This window comes from Canis lupus, chromosome 24 (genome assembly GCF_011100685.1).
Source record: "Canis lupus familiaris isolate Mischka breed German Shepherd chromosome 24, alternate assembly UU_Cfam_GSD_1.0, whole genome shotgun sequence".
NCBI lineage: Eukaryota > Metazoa > Chordata > Mammalia > Carnivora > Canidae > Canis > Canis lupus.
In genome coordinates, this window is record NC_049245.1 from 38,827,680 (window position 1) to 38,848,538 (window position 20,859).

A 20,859-nucleotide genomic window follows, 5' to 3' on the forward strand; every position below is an offset into this window, starting at 1 on the left:
GTTGCATGAAGTAGCCCCCTGCCTTGAAGGGACACCCCCCCCCCCCAAGACATTTAGCATTCTCAGTACCTCTTTCCCACATTTTAAACACATGATCATTTACCCCATTGCTTTCACTCAATAGTTTGGGGGCTCAGGGGCCAGCAAGCTACAACCTTCCAAAAAACAGCCTTTTTTGTAAATACGGTTTTATCGGCACACAGCTATGCCCATTTGCTTACCTATTCCCAGCTCCTTTAGTTACAATGGCAGAGTCCAGGGAGTGTGCTACAACAGCAGAGGTGAACAGAATTGAACAGTTTTATCAGACAAAGGCCAGCAAAACTCAAAATATTTACCAGCTGGCCCTTGACTGAAAAAGTCCACCAACCTCTGGTCCGGGGGAAGACAAACTGCAAACATCCTCGATTTCCCTTCAGTCCCATTCTGACCTTGAAAACAGAGGCGCAGAAACTTGGTCTTTCTGGTCTGTACCAGGTCAGCAGCCCCTTAGGCCTTCAAGGCTGTTCCCCCCCCAGTTGTCATTATCTGCATATTTGAGGTCTCATCCTAGAAGGGTTAGTAGCCAGTTTACTCTCCCACTTCCTGAATTGTTTTACAAAGTTTTATCGGAATACAGACAAGTTCATTCTTTTTCTTCTAGCCCATGGCTGCTTTTGTGCTAAAACTGGAGTTTCGTCACATGAAACCTTATGGCCCCACAATGCCTCCAATACTATCTGATCTGGAACTCTTTGCGGACAGATCTTTGCTCTATGGGGAATCCCAAGTTGCTGGGTGATACCCAGGGAGAATTTCAGAGCCCTGAAGTCCATATGACTGGCAGGGTGGCGGGGGTGGGGGACGGGACCCAACTTTCTAAAAAGGTGGTTTTGGAGTTTACCTAAAGAGCTGTGATAGGAGAAGTTCGAGGCACGTTTACATGATTTCAATCTATGGGTTCCCACTTGAAAGGTCAACAGCCCTCCTGCTACTAAAAGAGAAACAAAGATAAGACTCGCGACAAAGGTGACAAAAGGATCTGTACAATGCACTGGCATGCAGTCACCAGACACTCCCCTGGACAATGGAAAAACCATTCCAAAGCAAAGATTAATTCTAACACGGGTCTCTGACATCATTTTCATCTTTTTCTCCTTATAACAAAGAGATCCGATAGTGTATGATCATTCATCTGCTGCCAGACTTAAGTCAGGTACATTCACACAGGATGCATAACAAAATCAGCTGCATATCCTTCATAAGTGAACTATTTATTCCCTTGTATACAATCTATAAAAGTTTTCACGTCTTTCCCCCCCTCGTTTACCAAAAAACAACATATCTATTTAGTCTGTTTTAAAAGCACAGATGTTTAACTTGATGACAGCACATAAGAATTTGTATTAAACAAAGATTGTACTTGAAGATGCCAAACAGGGAAACCACTCTGGATAAATCATATCCACTGGCATTCCAGAGCCTCCTCTAAGGTTTTTGCCCAAGTAAAATGTCCATCGACAAGACGTTTGGATTTTCATTTGTTGGTTCAGCAAACACCAAGAGCTTATTGGGATGAAAGACACTAAGCTCAGGCTGATTCATGCATCACAAGTCCCAGAACCAAAAGCCCCGGCCCAGGGCACCCCTCATCCTTTCTAGGTGAAGGATGTTAAATGCAGGTTCAGGATGGATCTGCGAGCGTTAGCTTGATCTCCGACGCCACCTACAGGTCACACTGCGTTTCCCCTTCGCTGCAGCAGGGAGACCTGAAGTCCCGCGCGCATCTGTGCATCTAGAATGCGTTACCGAACCATCCAGAATCCATTACTGAACAGGGTGGGGATGGAGAGCCCCACACACCTTAATCAGCCTAAATGGAAGAACGTAAGGAGAAGTGGAACGTTCCTCTTACATCATCCTACAGAGGAGTCTGCCTTTTTATTAGAAGACAATGATAAAAGGAACCACACCAAGGCATAAGGCGAACACTCCTAACCATCACCCGGGTTAAGAAATAGAACCTTTCCGGCTGTCCCCAGGCCCTCCACGTGTCCCCGCCGTCCTCTTCCCCTTCCGCTAAACGACACACATCAGTTTAGTTTCCTGCGTGGTCTGGAGAGTTTCATAATGCCATCGGAGGCGGGTGGAGCTTTAGGATCGGAATCCAGCATGAAACTATCCCTACTGGGATAGAGCGGCGCGCAATGGAACCCCCACCTTGGAACCACCGGGTCACAGCCAGTGGAGAAGGTGCACGGGGGGTCTCCGTGGTGTTGCTCCGGCCTGCCTCTCATGCCAGGGGCTGCAGCCGTGGCCTCCAGGGCCTGTCAAGTTGGGGCAGCCGACCCCACTGGAACTGGCAACTTGAGTCTGGCTTGATGGGGGTGTGGGTAGTGGGGGGCTGGCCCGCAGCATCTGTCTGGGATTCGGACAGCTGACCGCCCTCTTTGGCTGATCTAGAGGCACTGGCTGGGCTCCAGCGACGTCTCCAGCTGCCCCGTGGAGACCAGGGTGCCCAGCTGCCCCGAGGCACTGCTTTCGGGTGGGAAGGTGACCAAGTCTGAGTTCTTGGTCTCACTCTGGTCATTGTGCTGCTTCTTATGGCATCTCAGGGAGTCGTCCCTGACGAAGGAGGCACCGCAGGTCTCGCAGCGGAAGGCCCGCTGGGTCACTATTTTGGCCACATGCTGGGAGCTGCCCCCGCGGGCCCCTTCCTGGCCCTGCGGGGCCTGGTTCTCCGTTTTGGTCTCGTCCCTGTGCACCTTGTCAATGTGCTTGGCCAGGCTGCTGGGCCGCTTCGTGTCGAAGCTGCAGAAGTCACACTTGAAGGGGCGGTCGGTGCAGTGCACCCTGCTGTGGACGCGCAGCGCCGCGGCGCTGGAGCACGAGTAGCTGCACTCGGGACACTTCTCCGGGTGGTCGGCCTGATGCAGCCGGCTGTGCTCCAGGAGGTCCGCCCGGTCCCGGCCCTGGAACGAGCAGTGCAGGCACTTGAACGTGTGCTTGATGCGGATGTGCGACTTGAGGTTGGCCTTCATGGTGCAGCGCACGTCGCAGAACTCGCACTTGAAAGGCTTCTCCCCCGAGTGCACGATCATGTGCCTTTTCAAGTCCGAGCTGATTTTGAACTTGGCGCTACAGAGCCAGCACTGGAAGGGGGTGTCCCCTGACAATGGAAGGTGTGTTTCCATTAGAGCAGGCAGGCAAAAGAACTCCCTCCCTGGTTCCCCCCCTTGACCCCAAACATGCGTCAGATGCTTGGCCGCAGAGATGGTGAGGTCTTTGAACTCCCTAAGGCAGCCACTCACCATGGACATTAACTTCTTTTATCCTCAATCTTATGAGCAGGTACTATTAACCCCATGTAACAGAGGCTTACAGGTCAAATAGCCCGATTTTGAACTCAGGCACCATGGCATTCAAGTCCATACTCTTCACGAGGACACTTTACTTCCAAATCTCTTGCATTTCATGTAACACTCCAAAACTGGACACGGAAGACATGCAATTTATAACTGTTCCAAATCAAACTAGGACTTATTGCTTAGTGTTTTAAGCTCTACGGCATCCATTGATTGGCTTGCATTACTAAAGTTTCATGGTTACATACCTAGACGGAATTTTATTTATAAGATACAGAAATAAGGCTCAGGGAACAAATACTGAAAATCCATCGCCTCCTCTGTCCTCTGAAGGCACTGCTAAGGATTTTTAATTCTTTTGGAGGTTGCTACCGTAAAATCCTTATCATCAGTTGAACATAGCAAAGATGAGGATCTCACTTACCCTATACCACTTCCACCCCTCCCCTCTAGCCACTGCCACCACCACTGCCGCCGCCGCCGCCACCACCACCTCCTCCCTCCACTGTTGGGTGTGTTTTACTCCTCTGGCATTGTCTTCTACATTGGGTAATAGCCTCCTTTTAGTCCACCAGCTTGCAAGGTTTCTAGAGGATTCCCTTGTCCTCACTATAAAACCTCTCCCTACTTGTCAGGATTTTCACATTTGAGTTCAAGAACATTTGCATTCTGACCAGTGAATTCCTATGTTTTAACTAGTGTTAGAATCACACTCTAGTTTATGACTGGGTAATAGGTCATTCACCAGAGCCAAATACTTCAACAGAATTCCACCTACCTCCTTAGAGGGTTCACAATTTAGCTTGATTCTTGATTGGACTGTGCATGGAGGAAAAAAAGAATCTTGCAATAATCTCAAAAGTCACCCCGTCTTTTAGTGCAAATTTTGAGGTTTTTTTTTTTTTTTTTTTTAACCTTCAACATAGGAATCATCCTGCTATTTCCCTTTACTGAAATTTTATTAGCTATCTTCAAATATACAAATGAGAAATTTTGTTTTCTCCCTGGAGTTTATCATCCAGTAATTTCCACCAGCATGATAGCTGGAAGTTTGATTTCTTGCATATTTTTTGTCTTATCTCTATTTGTATACTTCATGTAGTTTAGCTGGGTATAGAATTCTTCATTCAAAATCATTTCCTAACTTTGAAAGCACTATTCCACTATCCCCCCTAGAAGCCAATTATTACTGAGAAGTTTTTCTAGGTTTGACTCTGCCCATCCATTCTGTCCTGCTTGGCATTTCATGAATCCTTTCCACTCCCATGGCTCCTTGGAAATGGGAAATTCTTTTCCCAATTTTCTCATTTCTATTTTCATTTTTTCCCCTAGACCTAGTCAGTAACAAAACTATAAGTTTGGTTTTTAGTGGCTGACCCAAATCAGTTTTTTCTTTCTTCTAATCTCTGGGAAATTTCTTTACCTTTGTAGCCAGCAACTCTAGTTTTAACTCATACTTTGTACTATTTTTTCACAGAACTCTTCTTGGATGCTACATTTTTGCTAATGGGTAGATACCAATTAGAACTGAAAGATTCTTGTCCATCATTCAAGTACTCTGTTAACTACAGCGTTTGTTAGATTTGGTGCATTTTAGATGACTCATTTCTTGCCAACGATTCATAATCCATAGTTGACATTTAGATTAAGGAAGAACAGACTGATTTAAGGATTAGATATAGGTGGCTATGGGTTTTACCTACTACTGGGCAGCATGGGCCAAATTGCCAATAGGCTTTAGCTTTTCCTCTGAGCTTTGTGGCCTTGGCAGTCTATATCCCAGTTCCAAGTCCAGAGCTCTCAGGGAATTAAGACACTGTCTAGAAAGATTGGGAGGCAGCCATAGAGTTGGGAGCCATGTATCTGTTGGAAGAGGTTTTTTGTTTTTAAACTTAGTTTCAGATGTCAGCACATTCCATCGGCTTGCCATCTTCATTGAAAAGTCTCATTTTCTGAGCCCTCTTATGAGCCCCCTAGTCCCCAATTTTCTGTGCCATGATGAATTGGTTGATTCTATCTATTGTTATTCAACAGGGTCTCACAAAGGGAAGATAAAGCTCTTTGGCACAAGTCTAATTTTTAGAACTAGAAGTCTGATTTGCAGTTCTAGTCAACTAATTTTGCTACATTTCTGAATTCAACCATGTGATCAGTTTATGTGAAATGTCTGAAACACCTAGCTCATATCAGACTTTTGAGATACATCCTTTGCTTAACGGCTGTATTGGGTACTCATCCCCAGCTGTGGCCTATGTAGTCAAGTTAGAAAACCCAGCTGTCAGACTTTCATGTTTTACTGAAAGTTGTCATCTTGGTGAAAAACCACAGAAATTCCAATTCCTTTACCTACTACAAGTCATTTTAGTTGTGTTTTAGTGAGACGAAGGTTAAGAAACTGGAGAACAAGTGAGGCACAGGTTTCCAGGCCAAGGACTTACCTGTGTGGGACCGCAGGTGGACGGTGAGCTGGCTGGAATTGCGGCTGGCGTAGGGGCAGAGCTGGCATTTGTATGGCCGCTCATCAGAGTGTATCCTCAGGTGCTTCTTGAGACTGCTGCTGTCCACAGCGGCGTAATCACACAGGTGACACTTGTGGGGCTTCACACTGGTGTGGCAACGCATGTGCATGGTCAGGTTGTCTTTCCGGCTGAAGCACTTGTCACAGAACTCACATTTGTGTGGTTTGTCTCCTTCAAACACATAAGGAAGATTCAAGGTTTTAAGGGTTTCTCGATTAAGATGACTGCAAAGAGATCTGACCAGGATGGCGGTCTGGACATATGGGTCTGCCGCTTTTGTCCAAATGCCCAGAAAGGAAGATACTGAAATATTGTTCAGAATGTTGGGAACGGAGAAGGTGTGCTATCCATTGATGGCTCACAAATTTTAAAGAATCCTAAGGAATAGATCAGATCAGATTGAAGGAGAAAAATCATTGGCCAAACCCCGTTTTGGGGGGGGGGGGGGAAGGTGTGGATATAGAAGCATTCAAGATCAGGTGTAGGGATCTTGGAACAGCTTTCATGGGTCAACAGTTGGTGAAACATATAGAATGGTCAAGTTGACTCCTCCCTTACTTGTACCAAATCATATAATGGTATCTACCCCAGGCTGTTAGATACTTCGAGTACAGATATTCGAAGAACAGAACCCATGGCCAGAGCATTTCCTCTAGTGTTCCATCCCTCCCCTACAACCACTCCAGACTGATCATATACAAATAAGACATCTATCCAATAACTACATGCTTGGGGGAAAACCAGAACCAGGAAGACATGCTCAACTCAAGAAGTGAGGCTCTAAAAGCAAACCATTTTCACTTCCATAATAATTCCTATTAAGACTCTCAAGACATTGAGTCAAAGAGCAGAAAGGAGGTCAAAAAAAGGACTTTGAAGTTGGAGCTCAAGAATCTCTCAGAAGGCTGCCCAAAAGGACAACAGGGAAAATATAAGACATGAAAGCCAGTTCTAGATGGTCCAGAACAGAGCAAATAGTTATTTCTCAACAGTAATGACAGTCACAAGTCTTAAGATGGTTTATTAGGAGGCAGGGTGGTACAATTTCAGAGGTCCAAGAATGAGCTCTTAGTTTTCTGAAATGCTCAGATTAGCATGTAACTCTTCAGACAATGGAAGCAGTGTCTGCAAAATTCTATAGAAATTATTTAAATAGACTCCTGTACTTGAACTAGCATTCAGTGGTAAGAGAAAATAAAGCCATTTGATGACTCAGAGCATCACACTTGAACTGTGTACATCAGAAAAAAGGAAGTGGATAAGATGTGGAATATAATAAAATGGAAAGCATTGCTTCCAAACCACAAGAGAACCATAAAAAAAAGGCAACAGGACACAAGTAAAAGTCAAACTATGTATAAGTAAAAACAGATTAAGTTTCCCTGCTAAAAGTTTTAAAACATTAAAAAAAAATCAGCTTAAGGTACATAAATATCTTAGGAAAATGCTTTAAGATAGGAGTGTCAAATACTGCGCAAGACAGAAATCCTGGTGAAAGCTACTAAAAAATTCATACTGAAAAGATAAAACCAAATAGATGTGACTCAAACTTATGAATCTGGTATGGTTTCACAAAAGGTCTTTCAGAAGTTAGGGTGTATTTTAAAACCATTTTCATTTAAGAAGAATCAAAATCAGATTACCAACTCCCTAGCGATGGGCAGGGAAAGCTCCACATGTCAAAACCCAGAGCCTAGCCCCGTTTTCAGAAAGTTTGTAGACTTAAGTTCATTTTTAACAAAAGGCTGGAAGCAAACTGTAATTCAATGTACTAGAAATAAAGAAACATAGGTAAATCAGATAAACAAAAAATGGTTAAAAAGGGAGGTTTGCTCAAGATACCAATACACCAGGGCCTTCGAGCTCAGCATTACTGCCTTTTTGGCCAAGTAATCCTTTGCTGTAGGCGGTTTTTAGCAGCATCTCTGACCGCTTCCCGGTAGGTGCCAGCAACACCTCCATCCCTAGTTTTAAGAGTCAAAAAGGTCTTCGGATTACTATCAAATGTCCCCAGGGCTGGGGGGACAAGACTATCTGGTTGAGAACCATTCCAACCGACATTGGGAAAGGAAAAAGGGACCACAGATCAAGTCCATCACAGCTTAAGTAGAACTTTACCCCAATAAATGAAGACTTGATAAAATGGATAAAGTTCTGGGATGTATCAAATTATAAAGCCTGAACCAGGATAAAAGCAATCAATGACCATTAAAGTTGCTAGGTCAGAGATGAACCCTAAGGTGAACTGTTTGAGTACTCACTGTCTCCTTTCCAGGAGAAAATTCTGCCTCCTTTTCCCAGTGACCACAGGTTTGGCATGTGAATTGTTCTATCTACTAAAATAGGACTGAAATGGAGGGATCCCTCTCAGGCAAATGCTTTTAAGACCTGATGTGTGGTTCACCAGGTTTCCCTTGCCCAGATGACCTGTAACATTCCAGGTCAGAGTTTTTGTTTTTTAATTTAAAAAAATTTGGGGGGGGGGAGGGAAGGGTAGAGGCAGAGGGAGAAGCAGGCTTCCTGCTGAGCAGGGACCCAGACACAGGACCCGATCCCAGAACTCCAAGATCATGACCTGAGCCCAAGGCAGACATTTAATCTACTGAGCTACCCAGGTGCCCCTCCAGATCAGGGAGTTCTTAATTCAGGGTTTATGGATAAAATTGGGGGGGGGGGGTCCAATACCTTGTATGGCAAACAATTACATTTTTATTTCTATTACCTCTAACTGGAATTCAGCATTTCTACCAATTATGCATTCAACAAACCCAGTATGGTACAAAAGACCCTGGGTCGATAAATGGGAGCCATGTTCATACCCTAGGAGATTTGCTGCAGTTCTCCTGAAGGATCATTTATGCTCATCACTACTTCACAATTAATTTAGGATCTAGTAGCTGATCTGCTAACATTAAATGTAGTTTTCTTCATGTTCCTTTGCATACTGATCATCTGGGGGTAAATAGGGGCTCATTAAAATGTGTTTTTTTCCCCCCCCAGCTTTGGGATTAATTGATGTGACATTAAGGTATGCAACGTGATGATTTAATACAAGTATATATTGAAAAAGGATTACCACTATAAGGTTAGTTAACACCTCCATCTCAAATATGTTATTTATTTATTTATTTATTGGGAGAACATTTAAGGTCTACTCTTAACATTACAGACTTGAAAGTTGCTAACGGAACCGTCACCACAGAGTACGTTAGCTCCCAAGAACTCATTCATCTTAGAACTGGAAGCTAGTACCCTTTGACCACCATCTCCCATTTCTCAAGTCAAATTTAGAGAAACAGAGTAAACAGTAGTTTCAGTATGTCCAGGTTGGCTCTGAGATTTGGGGTTTCTAACAAGCTCCCAGGTGATGCTGACACATCTTGTCTTTGCTACACTTCAGGTAGCCAGAGTTTATGTATTAAAATACCACACGTTTAGCACAGCTAGAACTTGTACTGAAATATAGTTGAATGTGACTTCATTTAAAAACATTCTGGAAAGGATTCAGAAGCTTCATAAAATTGCCAGGAGCCCACAGCAGAAAAAAGGTCAAGACTGCCTTCATCTGGCATGTTCCAGACAGGCTATTCCACCGGCCAGGTCCTGGACAGAAGACCACAAGGTGCAGAGTGGTGACGGGCTCTGGGAGACCCAGGGAGGGATGGAGCCATCTTCACTTGTCCCTGAGATGGACACTGTCCTAACAGCCTAATCTACACTCCATCCGCTGAAAGAGTCATAAGCAGAGAGCATTGCAGGCGTATTCTATCAGGCTTTCCAGGAAAAATGTTTAACATTCAATTAACGGTCTACAGCACAGGGAAAGAAAAAAAAAAAATGCCTCCACTCTTTTCATGACCAATTAACCCTGATTCTAATGCCAAATGAGGAAATAAAATAGGATAAAAAAAAATGGAAACACTAAGTCAATCTCCTTTACTAAGCTAAATAAATGCTACATGAAGGGTGCCTGATGGCTCAGCTGGTTAAGCATCTGCCTTCAGCTCAGGTCATTATCCCAGGGTACGGGGATTGAGCCCCACATTGGGCTCCCTGCTCAGTGCTTTTCCCTCTGCTTGTGCGTGCTCTCTTTCAAATAAAATCTTAAAAAAAAAAAAAAAAAAAAAAAAAAGTACACGAACATCTTGAACATTTAAAATTCAACTCTAATTTTCGATTAAAAATTTTCATCCAGGATAAACTGGCATTTGAGGTATAGAAAAGAAAGATAACTTTTAGAATAAAGGTAATAAAAACCCCCAAGATCAAGGCCTTGTTTCCCAGGTCTTGAATGCAAGCACATCCAGCTTTCTAACTTACTCTCCCCCAAATAAGCCCACAGCAAGTCCCTACTCTGGGCACACAGAGGTCCTGTTCTTTGGAGCTGCTCCTGTGTCTGCTGCACTCCCCTCCCCCTCTCCCCCTGCCATTTGCCTGTCAAACTGCACCCCTTCGGTTCTCAAAGTGCAGGGAGTGCCTGGGGGGTCCTGGAATCTCTTCAGGTGGTGTGGTCTGCAGTCAAAAGCATCTTCATACTACTAAGAGGGGACGACTTCATGGTCGACATTCTCTCTCCTGTGGGAGCACCTGGGCAGCCCTTGCAGGTGCCTGAGCCCGATCACCAGCCCCTGCCGACCCCCCACTAGCAGGATGGAGATGCATCAGGGCCACACCCTCCCACTAAACCCAGGGCCAGTTTCACTCAGGAACAGCCCTTCCAGCAGCAAACCCTATTCCTTACATTAAAATCTCTCCCCCTGAAGCTGAACACTGTCATGAAATGGGAAGTATGCAAACCAAAGTACGCTGGTAGTTTTGAGGAGAAGACCTGGCAGGGTGGCTGCATTGCAAATGAGGTGAAGAAAGAACAGACCCGCTGTGGCTTTTTCAAATCTGGTATTTGGCGAATTCTTGAAGAATGAATGAAGTCAGCCTGTCATTTCCAGGAGAATTACTAACAATGCTGTGGCAGTAACATTCCAGTTTTAAACCCAAAGTAGGATATGGAACATCTATCCCTTACCCCTGGTCTGCAGCTTCCTTCCTGGTGCTTAGCTTTTACTGAGAGTGGGAATATTAACAAGGGATTTTTTTTTTCTATTATAAAATGGGTCAGTGTCTAGAAGAATTATGTAAGTTGGTAAACCAGGATTCTCTAAGTGACCAACGTAGGCCACGTCAAAAAAAAAAAAAAAAAAAAAAAAAAAATCAGGCATGAGTAAGAGCCATTCAAGTGTATTCAAGTAAATACACTCTGAAACTAATATGTTAACTGGATTTAAACAATGAAATGTGTTACCTCTAAAAAACAATTGATTTTATCAATTCGAAAAGCTTATGGATGGGTCTTCAGAGTCTATATAGCAACTGATCCTTAAACTACCCTCAGGCACCTTGGGGTGGGGCTCAGTCCAGTAAGCAACGGATTCTTGGTTTCAGGTCATTTCTTCATGGGTCATGGGATGGAGCCACGTGTCCAGCTCTGTGCTAAGTGGGGAGTCTCCTTGAAGACTATCTCCCTCTGTCCCTCCCCCACCTACATTTTTTCTAATTTATTTTTAAAGACTTGAGAGTGAGGGAGAGAATGAGTCAAGGGGAAGGGTGGAGAGAGAGGGAGAAGCAGACTCCACACTCAGCAGGGAGCCCAACATGAGGCTCAATCCCCAAACCCCCATACCACAACCTGAGCCAAAGGCAGATGCTTAACCAATTAAGCCATCCAGGTGCCCCTCAAATAGTCCAAAGAAAAGCTACCCTCCGTTGTGTTTTGGTAGAATGTTAGAATTTCTCTGGAAAGGCTTTCAACAAAATATTCCATTTCCAACCACATGTGAGGCATCAGATTTCCTTCAGATATTTCAAAATACACGGCAATGGACTGCATGCAGCGGTGAGAATCCAGCTGACTTGAGGAAATTTGCAAAGATATAGATAATACCACTGCTCACTTTTTTTTTTGGGGGGGGGGGGAATTAGTTACTTCTCATAAAAGATAGTTATAAGGAGCTTCCGGGTTTTTTGTTTTGTGTTTTTAAGATTTATTTTTTAAGTCCTCTCTCCACCCAGCGTGGGGCTCTAACTCACAACCTTGAGATTAAGAGTTGCATTCTCTACCACCCAAGCCAGCTGGGCGGCTCTGGCTGCTATTTTAAGTGGATAAGTATTTTAAAGTTTGGTTTTTAATTTCTAGTGCAGTAGATATAGACAGCCACAAATTTGGGATAGGGGTGGGGAAGATCTTCAATCTTTAGATGTAAAAGGATCACACACAACACAGTGCTTTGAGCAGCACCACTGTATCAGTTTGGCAAAGGTGCAGCCGAAGCCTGAAGAGATGACCTGCACGTATCACCAGCCTCGGTCAGGGATGCCCTTCAGCCCACACACCAGTTCTTGATCTTGTAAGTAGAACCTTTGCTCTATGAGCCAGCCATGTGGCCAGAGTCAAGACTTCTTTCTCCCAGCCTTCATTTCCATAGCTAGGAATGGCCATGTGACTATGTTCTGGCCCTACAGACATGAACCCCAGTGACATGAAACTTGTGGGCAGTAAGCCAGCTCGGACCATGCCAACGTGGGCTACATCCTCAGGATGCCGAAGCAACAGCATAAGAGCCTGAGTTCCCAAAACCACAGGACTGTCTACCATACTTAACTCAGACTGTCCCAAGACAGAAATATCTTGGTTTTAAGCCACTATTAGGTCTCACGATCACAAGGGATACTACTTCTGGGTCACACCCTGAGGGAGAGATGCTGTAAGGCCCCCAGACCCCTCTCTTGTTTTTCACTAGTTAAAATATTCAGAGAACTAGAGCATTTGCCCTGGAGACGGAGAAATAGCTTTAGTATCTGCTAGAGAAGCCATCTGTCTGCTCCCCTCTGTATCACTGAGTCTGAAGCCCCACCCGTGACAGGGCCTTGCCTTCTTTCTGTATCCCCATCATGGTCTGTATTATTCCAACAAGACATTAATCCAACCCCTTCCTATCTTCCGAGGCCCGGGCACTGCTGACATTTGGGGTCTGGGAATTCTTTGTCATAGGGCCCAACCTGAGCATCGCTGGAGTTCGATGGCACCTTCTGGCCAGCTACATAGGGGAGGTCTCCTCTTGGTTCACGTAGCTTCTGCAGTCTGCGTGCTCCTGCTGACCTCATCCTGGCAGCCCTTTCAAGTTGAGGACCAAACTTCCCCTTCACTATGGTACCTCTCATGACCTACCTTTTCCTGGGAAAAAGGACCCTTTGTCCTATTTGCATAGGACGATGCCCATTTCACTAGATGCCGAGAAAGCGGTCCTCCTATTGGAGCTCTCAGGTTTAGCTGTGCATGAGGCTGCCCTTCTGGAAAAAACCTCCCTGCTCTCCTTGATGCCTGAGGTGGCTCATATCCCGCTAGTCACCAAGGATGCTGCTTGGGGAGGATGCAAGGCAGGGCATAGCCCATGGGAGGGATGCTGGGAGTCCCTTCCCTGCTAACGCTTTCCACTAGTTCACAGAGCAGTTGCCTTGTACCTGGAGATGAAACTATAGGTTGAGGAGGACAGTCATTCTACCAGCGGTGGAGTACCAAGTTGTGCTTAAAAGAAAGTGGATTATAAGCCACTTGGTTCGGTTTCTGTAAGAGCCAATCGATCAGTATCTTTTTTTAAAGAATCTGAGAGAAGGAATGGGTAGGAGTGGGGGGGAAGGGCAGAAAGAGGGGCAGGGAGAAGCAGACACCCTCCTGAGCCCAGGGCTCCACCTCAGACCGGAGATCATGACCTGAGCAGAAGGCAGTCAGGTGTGTGCCCCGCCCTTTTGTAGTCTTCTTTACGCTCAATGTAGGGCCTGAACTTCCAAACCCAAGATTAAGATCCTTGCTCTCCCAACCGACTAAGCCAGCCGGGTGCCCCAGAGACCACCAGATCTTAACTTTCACAGGCTCATACAGGGTCTACACCAGAAATCAAAAGGTGGGCAAAGTTTCTGTGAGGAGCCAGACAGTAAACGCCTTCAGCTTGATGTATCGTGCAGTCTTTCTGGCAAAGACTTAATAATGCCACTGTAGGGTCAAAGCAGCCACAGATGACAAATGACAAATTGTCACAAGCTGCATTTGGCCCACAGGCCATAGTGTACAGACCCTTATTATAGATCATAGAAATTCCTTTGCTCCGGCACATCTTATTTCTCTGTGTTCTCAGTAGCTGGCTGCTCTTAAGGAGGAACTGTTAAGAAGCAACTTTATTATTATTTTTAAAGATTTGAGAGAGAATGTGTGCACACAAGTAGGGGAGAGAAGGGAGAGGGAGACTCCCCACTGAGCAGGGAGTGCAACGTGGGACCCGATTCCCAGGACTTTGGGGAGTATGACTTGAGCCAAGGCAGGTCCCTTAACCCACTGAGCCAGCCAGGTGCCCAACAACCTTATTACTCTTACGTGAGATTTAATAGGGCCACAATGCCTCTTAGCCCTGCCTCACCAACCTCTCCAATGAGCTCACACCTTCCAAGCCTTTGCACTTGCTATTCCCTCTGCTGGAATGTTCCTCATCTGGTTACATAGCTATCTTTATAGTTTAAGGCAAGCATCTTCAGAAAGCCTTTCAGGAACAGCCTAGATCTGATATCCTAGGATAGGATCTCCCAGGATGGTCTCCTAAGCCTCTTTTTAGGTCACAGCCCAACCCGCCAGACCATTTCATGGGGCAGAGTCCATTTCTGTCCTGCTCACTGCTATATGTCAGCACTTAAATTCATATCCATTTCCTTTTTTTCGACATTAAAGTTTCAAACAAATGAATGGATACCTACCCGTGTGGATTCTCAGATGGCGGTCCAAATCTTTCATGCCATGAACAGTTTTGAAGTGGCAACCTGGAGGAGGAAAAAAAAAAAAAAATCAGCTTTTCTCAAAATACAGCCTCAAAAATAAGTTACTATAAACCTGAAGTTCTCGGGGAAAGTCACACCGAGCTCTGATGCCACAGGATGCTTGGAAGGCATAGAATGTTCCTGTGTGGGGATTACACGGAGTGTGACAAGGACTCCGAGGATCAGTCAGGCCCAGCTTGCCCACCAGTGACACCCCCCCACCCCCAGAACGGGCTCCGTACATTCAAGTTGATGCTTCACCTGGGTAGCAACAATTGAATGTCCTTTCTCCGAGGGTCACGGTTTGTTCCTTGGACTCTGAGGGGGGGGCCGAGGCAGGGGCTTTCTGGGCATCACTGCTGTCCGTGGAGGGACAAGTTGGTTTGGGAACATCATTATCTAGTTCTGAAGCTGAAATGGAGACAAAAAGAAGTATTAATTTCTCAAATATAACCACCATGGGAAGTCTTACAATATAAGCAGGCTTGTTTTACCTCCATCACCTCTCCAAAAAAAAGAACCATTAAAATGGAAAGCCATAGGGGACCTGTGTGGCTCAGTTGGTTAAGCAACTGCCTTCGGCTCAGGCCATGATCCCAGGGTCCTGGGATTGAGCCCTGCGTTGTTGGGCTCCCTGCTCAGTGGGGAGTCTACTTCTCCCTCCCTCTGCCACCCCCCACTTGTGCTTTCTTGCTCTCAGATAAAAGCCTTCAAAATTGAAAGCCACAAAAACTCTGGCCTTACAGAATTCCTTTCTTGAACTACCAACTTCCAGGAAATATAGGAGACAAGGGACATAGTAACAGGACAGACAACTGGCAAGGTTCAGGCTGCCAAACTTTGCAATGGTGGCTTCTCAAATGACCAGTGAAGACTTAGTTTGTAGATTTTTGGACCACAAGCTGATTTTATTATAACGATAACACGAATTACAAGTGGTACACAACAACGGCCAAATATTAGAGATGATACAAGGCTGGTCCAGCAATGTCAAGCTATTTTTGAAAGCTTACTCAATTTGAGTTGGTTTTGTCTCCACTCAGTAGGTCAGACCACACTTCAAGCACCACTGATCTCCTGGACAAAATGCCACTGCTTCAACAAATCATTTAGAGAGGGAGGAGGAGAAAAAGCCTGGAGAGGAGGAGGGCTTGCGTGATCAGGAGGTTACTTGGGTCCTGATTTTATTTTATTTTTTTTAAAGATGTATTCATTCATGAGATACAGAGAGAAACAGAGGCAGAGACACAGGCAGAGGGAGAAGCAGGCTCCATGCGGGGAGCATGATGTGGGACTCGATCCCGGGTTTCCAGGATCATGCCCCGGGCTGAAGGCAGACGCTAAACCGCTGAGCCACCCAGGGATCTCTAATTTTAAACATAAGAGCCATGTAAAACCATGACAAAGCCTGAACACTAGTTTTTTTGTTTTGTTTTGTTTTAGGGTGTGAAGATGAAATTAGAGTTTTTAGAGAACATTCTCCTAGTTCAGGGATGGTTATTTACAAGGTGTATAGATATCTGATTTGCTTCAAAACAATCCAGGGCAGGGGAAATAGCTGGACAGAAGAAACCAGACTGGCTGCGTGTAATGGATATTGAAGCCCAGCACCAGGTACATGGGATCATTTCCTGTGTAGAACTATGTGAAATTGACATTTTTTTGGGGGGGCCACAACGGTCAGATAGTTTCATGGGGTTCAACCTAATGTGGAGGTTTAAAACTTTCTGTAACAAAACCCAAGCATTCCTAAAAGATTAGAAAGTGAGTGCTTTCCAAATAGATTTAAACCCAAGGAACAAGAGGCACTGTGCTGTTAGTCGGAAATCTAAAACAAAATTTACTAGTACATATAAGTTAGAGGCCAAAAATTGGGGCTTTCTGCTCCAGATACAGAAGGTGGATTTTATGCTCAGTGAGAGGTTGGTTTCCCTTGAGAAGCTAGTGAATACGGTGAAGGCTTCAGCTCTGGGCACAGGGCTTGCTTAGCTATTTGCTAACAAAAAGACTTAACCTGAGCCTCTGTTTACTGCTCTGAAAAAGGATCACTGACCTGCTGTAGAGTTAACAATGCAAATTCTCAGCACATCACCCAGCCTGTGCCTTGTAAGTACTATTCAGGGATGGAGGACCTCAGGGGTCACAGCTTAATGGTGGTAGTGCTCAAAGTCCTATAACGGGCTCTGAACAAAGTGACCTAATCCTATGGGTCTCAACTGAGGGTCATTTTGCTCCCAGGTGACCTTTGGGAATGCTTAGAGATTTTTTTTTTTAAAGATTTTATTCATTTATTCATGAGACACACAGCAGAGGCAGAGACACAAGCAGAGGGTGAAGCAGGCTCCCTGCAGGGGGTCTGACACAGACTGGATCCAGGACCTGGGTATCAGGCCCTGAGCTGAAGGCAGCGGCTCAACCACTGAGCCCTGCCCCCACCAGGTGTCCCTGCTTGGGGACATTTTTGATGGTAATATGCACACATATAATAAGGAACACTGGCCCCTCACTGGTAGAGGCCAGGGATGTTGCTAAATAACCTACAATATATAGGAGAGCCCCCATACCTGTGTCAGTCACCTGAATTGTGGGTTTTAAATGTAGCTTCCCAGGGCTCACCCCAGATTACCAGGGGTGAGGGTGGTTAAGGATAGGTCCCAGGAACCTGCACTTTTGAAGTGCTGTCCGGGGACTGACACTCAGTCCTTGCTTCTCAAAGGGTGGTCCCCAGGGCTCCAACATCAGCATAACTTGGAAGCTTGTTAGAAATGCAGAACCTCAGGTCCCAGCCAACAGATTCCATCTGCACGTTAACAAGATCCCTAGGTGATTCCTATGCACAATAGGAGGAGCCCAACGCCAAGGCAAGGCTTCTCAAACTAGCGCATCAAGAGTACCTGGAGGGCTTGTCAAGGCTCAGGTGGCTAGGGCTTCACCTTTAGAGTTCCTGATTCAGTAGATCTAGGGTAGAGCTGGTAATTTTTCATTCTAACAAGTTCCCGCTGATGCTGATCTGGCAACTATCCTTTTCAAAACTGCTCAGTGAGAAAATAAACTGGCTCAGAGATGCTGAATAAAGGGTGCAGGGCTAGAAGTTTTCAGCTGATCAAAACGCACACTTGCCAGATCTGAAGGAAGCCCATCACTAGGCCCCTTAAGGGAAACCTTAAGAGGAAACCCAAAACCTTAGCAATTCATATTAAAGAAAACCATTAGACGGGTAAGGATTTTTAATCCCAGAGAAACCAAAAGAGATTGAAAAGTGAAATCGAAGAGAGAGGTTGTTAAGGCACTGTTTCAGGAACTAACTGGAAAGCCAGCTACGTTTCAAATTTCAGTTCTATCATTTATTAGCTGTGTGACCTTGGAGAAGTTACTCCACCTTTCCTGTTCCTCAATAACCACATCTAAAATGGGGATCGTGGCCCTCACCTCCTAGGTTTCGGTGAAGATTAAGTCCTTTAATATATGTAAAGGGACCTGGTACAGAAGTCAATGCTACATAAACATCGATTTTGTCTAATGATGTATACACACGAGCCACCAGATTCTGCAAGGGAGCAAAATGCACTGGGCCAGGAGACAGGCAGAAGAGATGGGGTTAAGGCGATAAAGCAGTCATCCAGTGCACAAAGGGCCTCCCAAAGAGACTTCCTTACTTTTAAACCTCCCAGAAGCCAAGCCAGGCTGGAAACCCACTCTCTTCTGATGATGAGCTGGGCCAGAGACCCTTCTAGCATGAAAGTGGGGGTGGACCACATAATAGAACTCAGTTTAGCACAGTCAACATTTTAGCCCTATGAAAAACCACTGTTCCTTTTAAGGTTAACCTTTTTTTTAAGTCGATTTTTTTTTTTTTTTTAATTACTGGTCGTGACTGAAGTCTACCTGTTGACCTGCTCCATTTTATTTCTTCCAAAAACCTATTTGAGTCACAAAGCCATTTGCAAATTAACAGTGGCCCACTCCTGCTAAATTTGAGGGGGGGGGGGGGGAAGGAGCCTAAACAAACCTCAAAAAGGAGGTGGACTTTTGTTCAGTTTGACGCACCTAAAATGCAGGAGGAAAAAAAACACCGCATCAGTTGGAAGGTTGCTTTCTCACTACAGTGGTGGCTGGTGCTTAATTCTGATTGTGTCCTGCTCCCACAGGGGGCATCCCAAGTTCCTCACAACGCAGAGCACCCTCAGCCTTGGAAACAGAGGGCGTCTCCAGGAGGCATCTCCCCAGCAGTGTGTGCAAGAACAAAAAGGAGCCCATGGCACTAACTGAGCAACAGCCAGGGGTCATTCAGGTTATGGTCTTTTATGATTGCTTCGCCCCAAGATTCAACACCCCCAACAACATTCTCCAGTTCCTCTTTTACAGAGGATCAGCAGGGGGCCCTGCCCCCTCCCCCAGCTCCCTTCCCAGGAAGACCCTCCCGAGGCAACGCGTGTCCATTACAATCCTGGGGCACAAAGGCAGTTAATGGTGTTTTGGTTAATGGTAGCTCCAGCCAGCCAGATTTTAGTTTTAGGGACTGTCGTTTCAAAGTAGCTTCGTTGAACGTCTCCCCTCCACCACCTCCTCGGGCCTGTGGTCCTCCAAGCCCACGGGACCTGCCTGCACCGTCGGAGGTGGGAGCCTTATTCGCGGAGACCCCCCCCCCCCCCTTGCTCCCTTTCTAGGCCGGAAAAACCCAGGGGGAGACGGAGAAAGAAGTTCACTTCGAACTAAGAGGTTATCAGCTAATCGCGAAGGTGGGGTGGGGGGGGGGGTGGGGTGGAGAGGAGATCGAGTGGAAGTTACGTTATCTTAATCTGAGGGCAAGATAATCAGAAAGGAAGCGCCTTAGAAATGCAGACTCCGCAACCCCACCTCACCCCCGAGATTCCAACGGGGGGGGGGGGTGCGCGAGCTAAGGGTGGACCGAGGCATTTAGCGGCTTAGCAAAGCTGCCCACCTGCAGCTTCTTCAGAAGTGGAGGCTCCACCGGCCACTGGGTGAGAAATGCCGCCCTGAGGGTTTAGGCTAGCCCCGGGGTCCCCCCTCCCCTCATCCCTCCTCTCCAGCCACCTGGCTGCCGGCTCAGCCCGCAGAGCCCGACCGTGCACTGTTCTGCTCAACGCACCCCTCCCTCCAGAGCTTCATTTAAAGTAAACAGGAGGGGAGCCCTGGGTGGCTCAGCGGTTTGGCACCTGCCTTTGGCCCAGGGCGTGATCCTGGAGTCCCGGGATCGAGTCCCGCATCGGGCTCCCTGCATGGAGCCTGCTTCTCCCTCTGCCTCTCTTTCTCTGATACACATAAATAAAATCTTAAAAAAAGAAGTAAAAGGGAAAGTCCTCCCATCACCTGTCGTACCTCAGGTGCCCCCCCCCCCCCCGCCGGCTGTAGCCTTGCTGACGTCCCCGGCCTCTGCGCTGCGCCTGCAGTGCCCTCTGCGCCCCCCGCTCCCCCCCGCCCCAGCATCTCCAAGCCCCTCGTCGGGTTTTTACTCGACGCCCACCTCCGCGAGGCGCTCCCTGGGCCGCGCATTTGCAGGGCCCCCTCCTCTGCGCCTCCGCGCTCACGCACCTGACCCCCGGCAAGCCGAGGGGACCAGAACTCCGTCTGCTTGGTCCTCGCCGTTGCCCACCCGCCCCCCCCAGCACCCGGCCACCCCCCGTCCCCCGGCCGCGCCGCCCCAGGCCAGCACCAGGAGGTCGGGGACCCGGCGACCCGGGCCGGCGCATCCTCCCGGGGACCCGCGGCTTCCCAGCGCAGGGACGGAGCCGCAGAGTTTGCCGGAAGACGGGGCAGCTGCAAGGAGGTGCAACTTCCAACGGCGCGGGGCGGGGCGGGGCGGGGGGCGCGGGTCCCAGGTCCCGGGGCGCGCGCGGCGCTACTCACCGGGCACCCCGGCGGGCGCGGGCGCGGCCTCGGCGGACTCCCTGCGCGCGGGCTGCGGCCGCCGGGGCCCGAGGTGCTGAGGCCGGGCCTGCTTGCGCCGCGACATGGCGAGAGGGACCTGCCTCCCGCAGCCGCCTCCCGGAGTTGGGCAGTCACCCCCCCGCTCCCCCGGCCGGAGCGCGCATGTCCCGGCAATTCTGCTCCTCTGCCGAGCCCGGGCGATTTATCAAGAACCCTGACGGCTGATTGGCCCGGAGCCAGGACCTCGGGGG

At 47.1% G+C, this 20,859-nt stretch overlaps 1 protein-coding gene across 1 annotated transcript in view; it reads right to left on the reverse strand.

Annotated features, from left to right (window-relative positions):
• Nucleotides 1-1,232: 1,232 nt before the first annotated feature.
• Nucleotides 1,233-20,859, reverse strand: part of ZFP64 (ZFP64 zinc finger protein) — an 87,322-nt gene continuing 67,695 nt past the window's right edge. The window contains exons 6-9 of the mRNA XM_038572619.1: nucleotides 14,981-15,130; nucleotides 14,660-14,722; nucleotides 5,783-6,034; nucleotides 1,233-3,148 (exon numbers count right to left, since the gene is read on the reverse strand). Coding sequence (XP_038428547.1) covers nucleotides 2,439-3,148; nucleotides 5,783-6,034; nucleotides 14,660-14,722; nucleotides 14,981-15,130 — 1,175 coding nt within the window. The 3' untranslated portion in view covers nucleotides 1,233-2,438. The remainder of the gene's footprint in view (nucleotides 3,149-5,782; nucleotides 6,035-14,659; nucleotides 14,723-14,980; nucleotides 15,131-20,859) is intronic.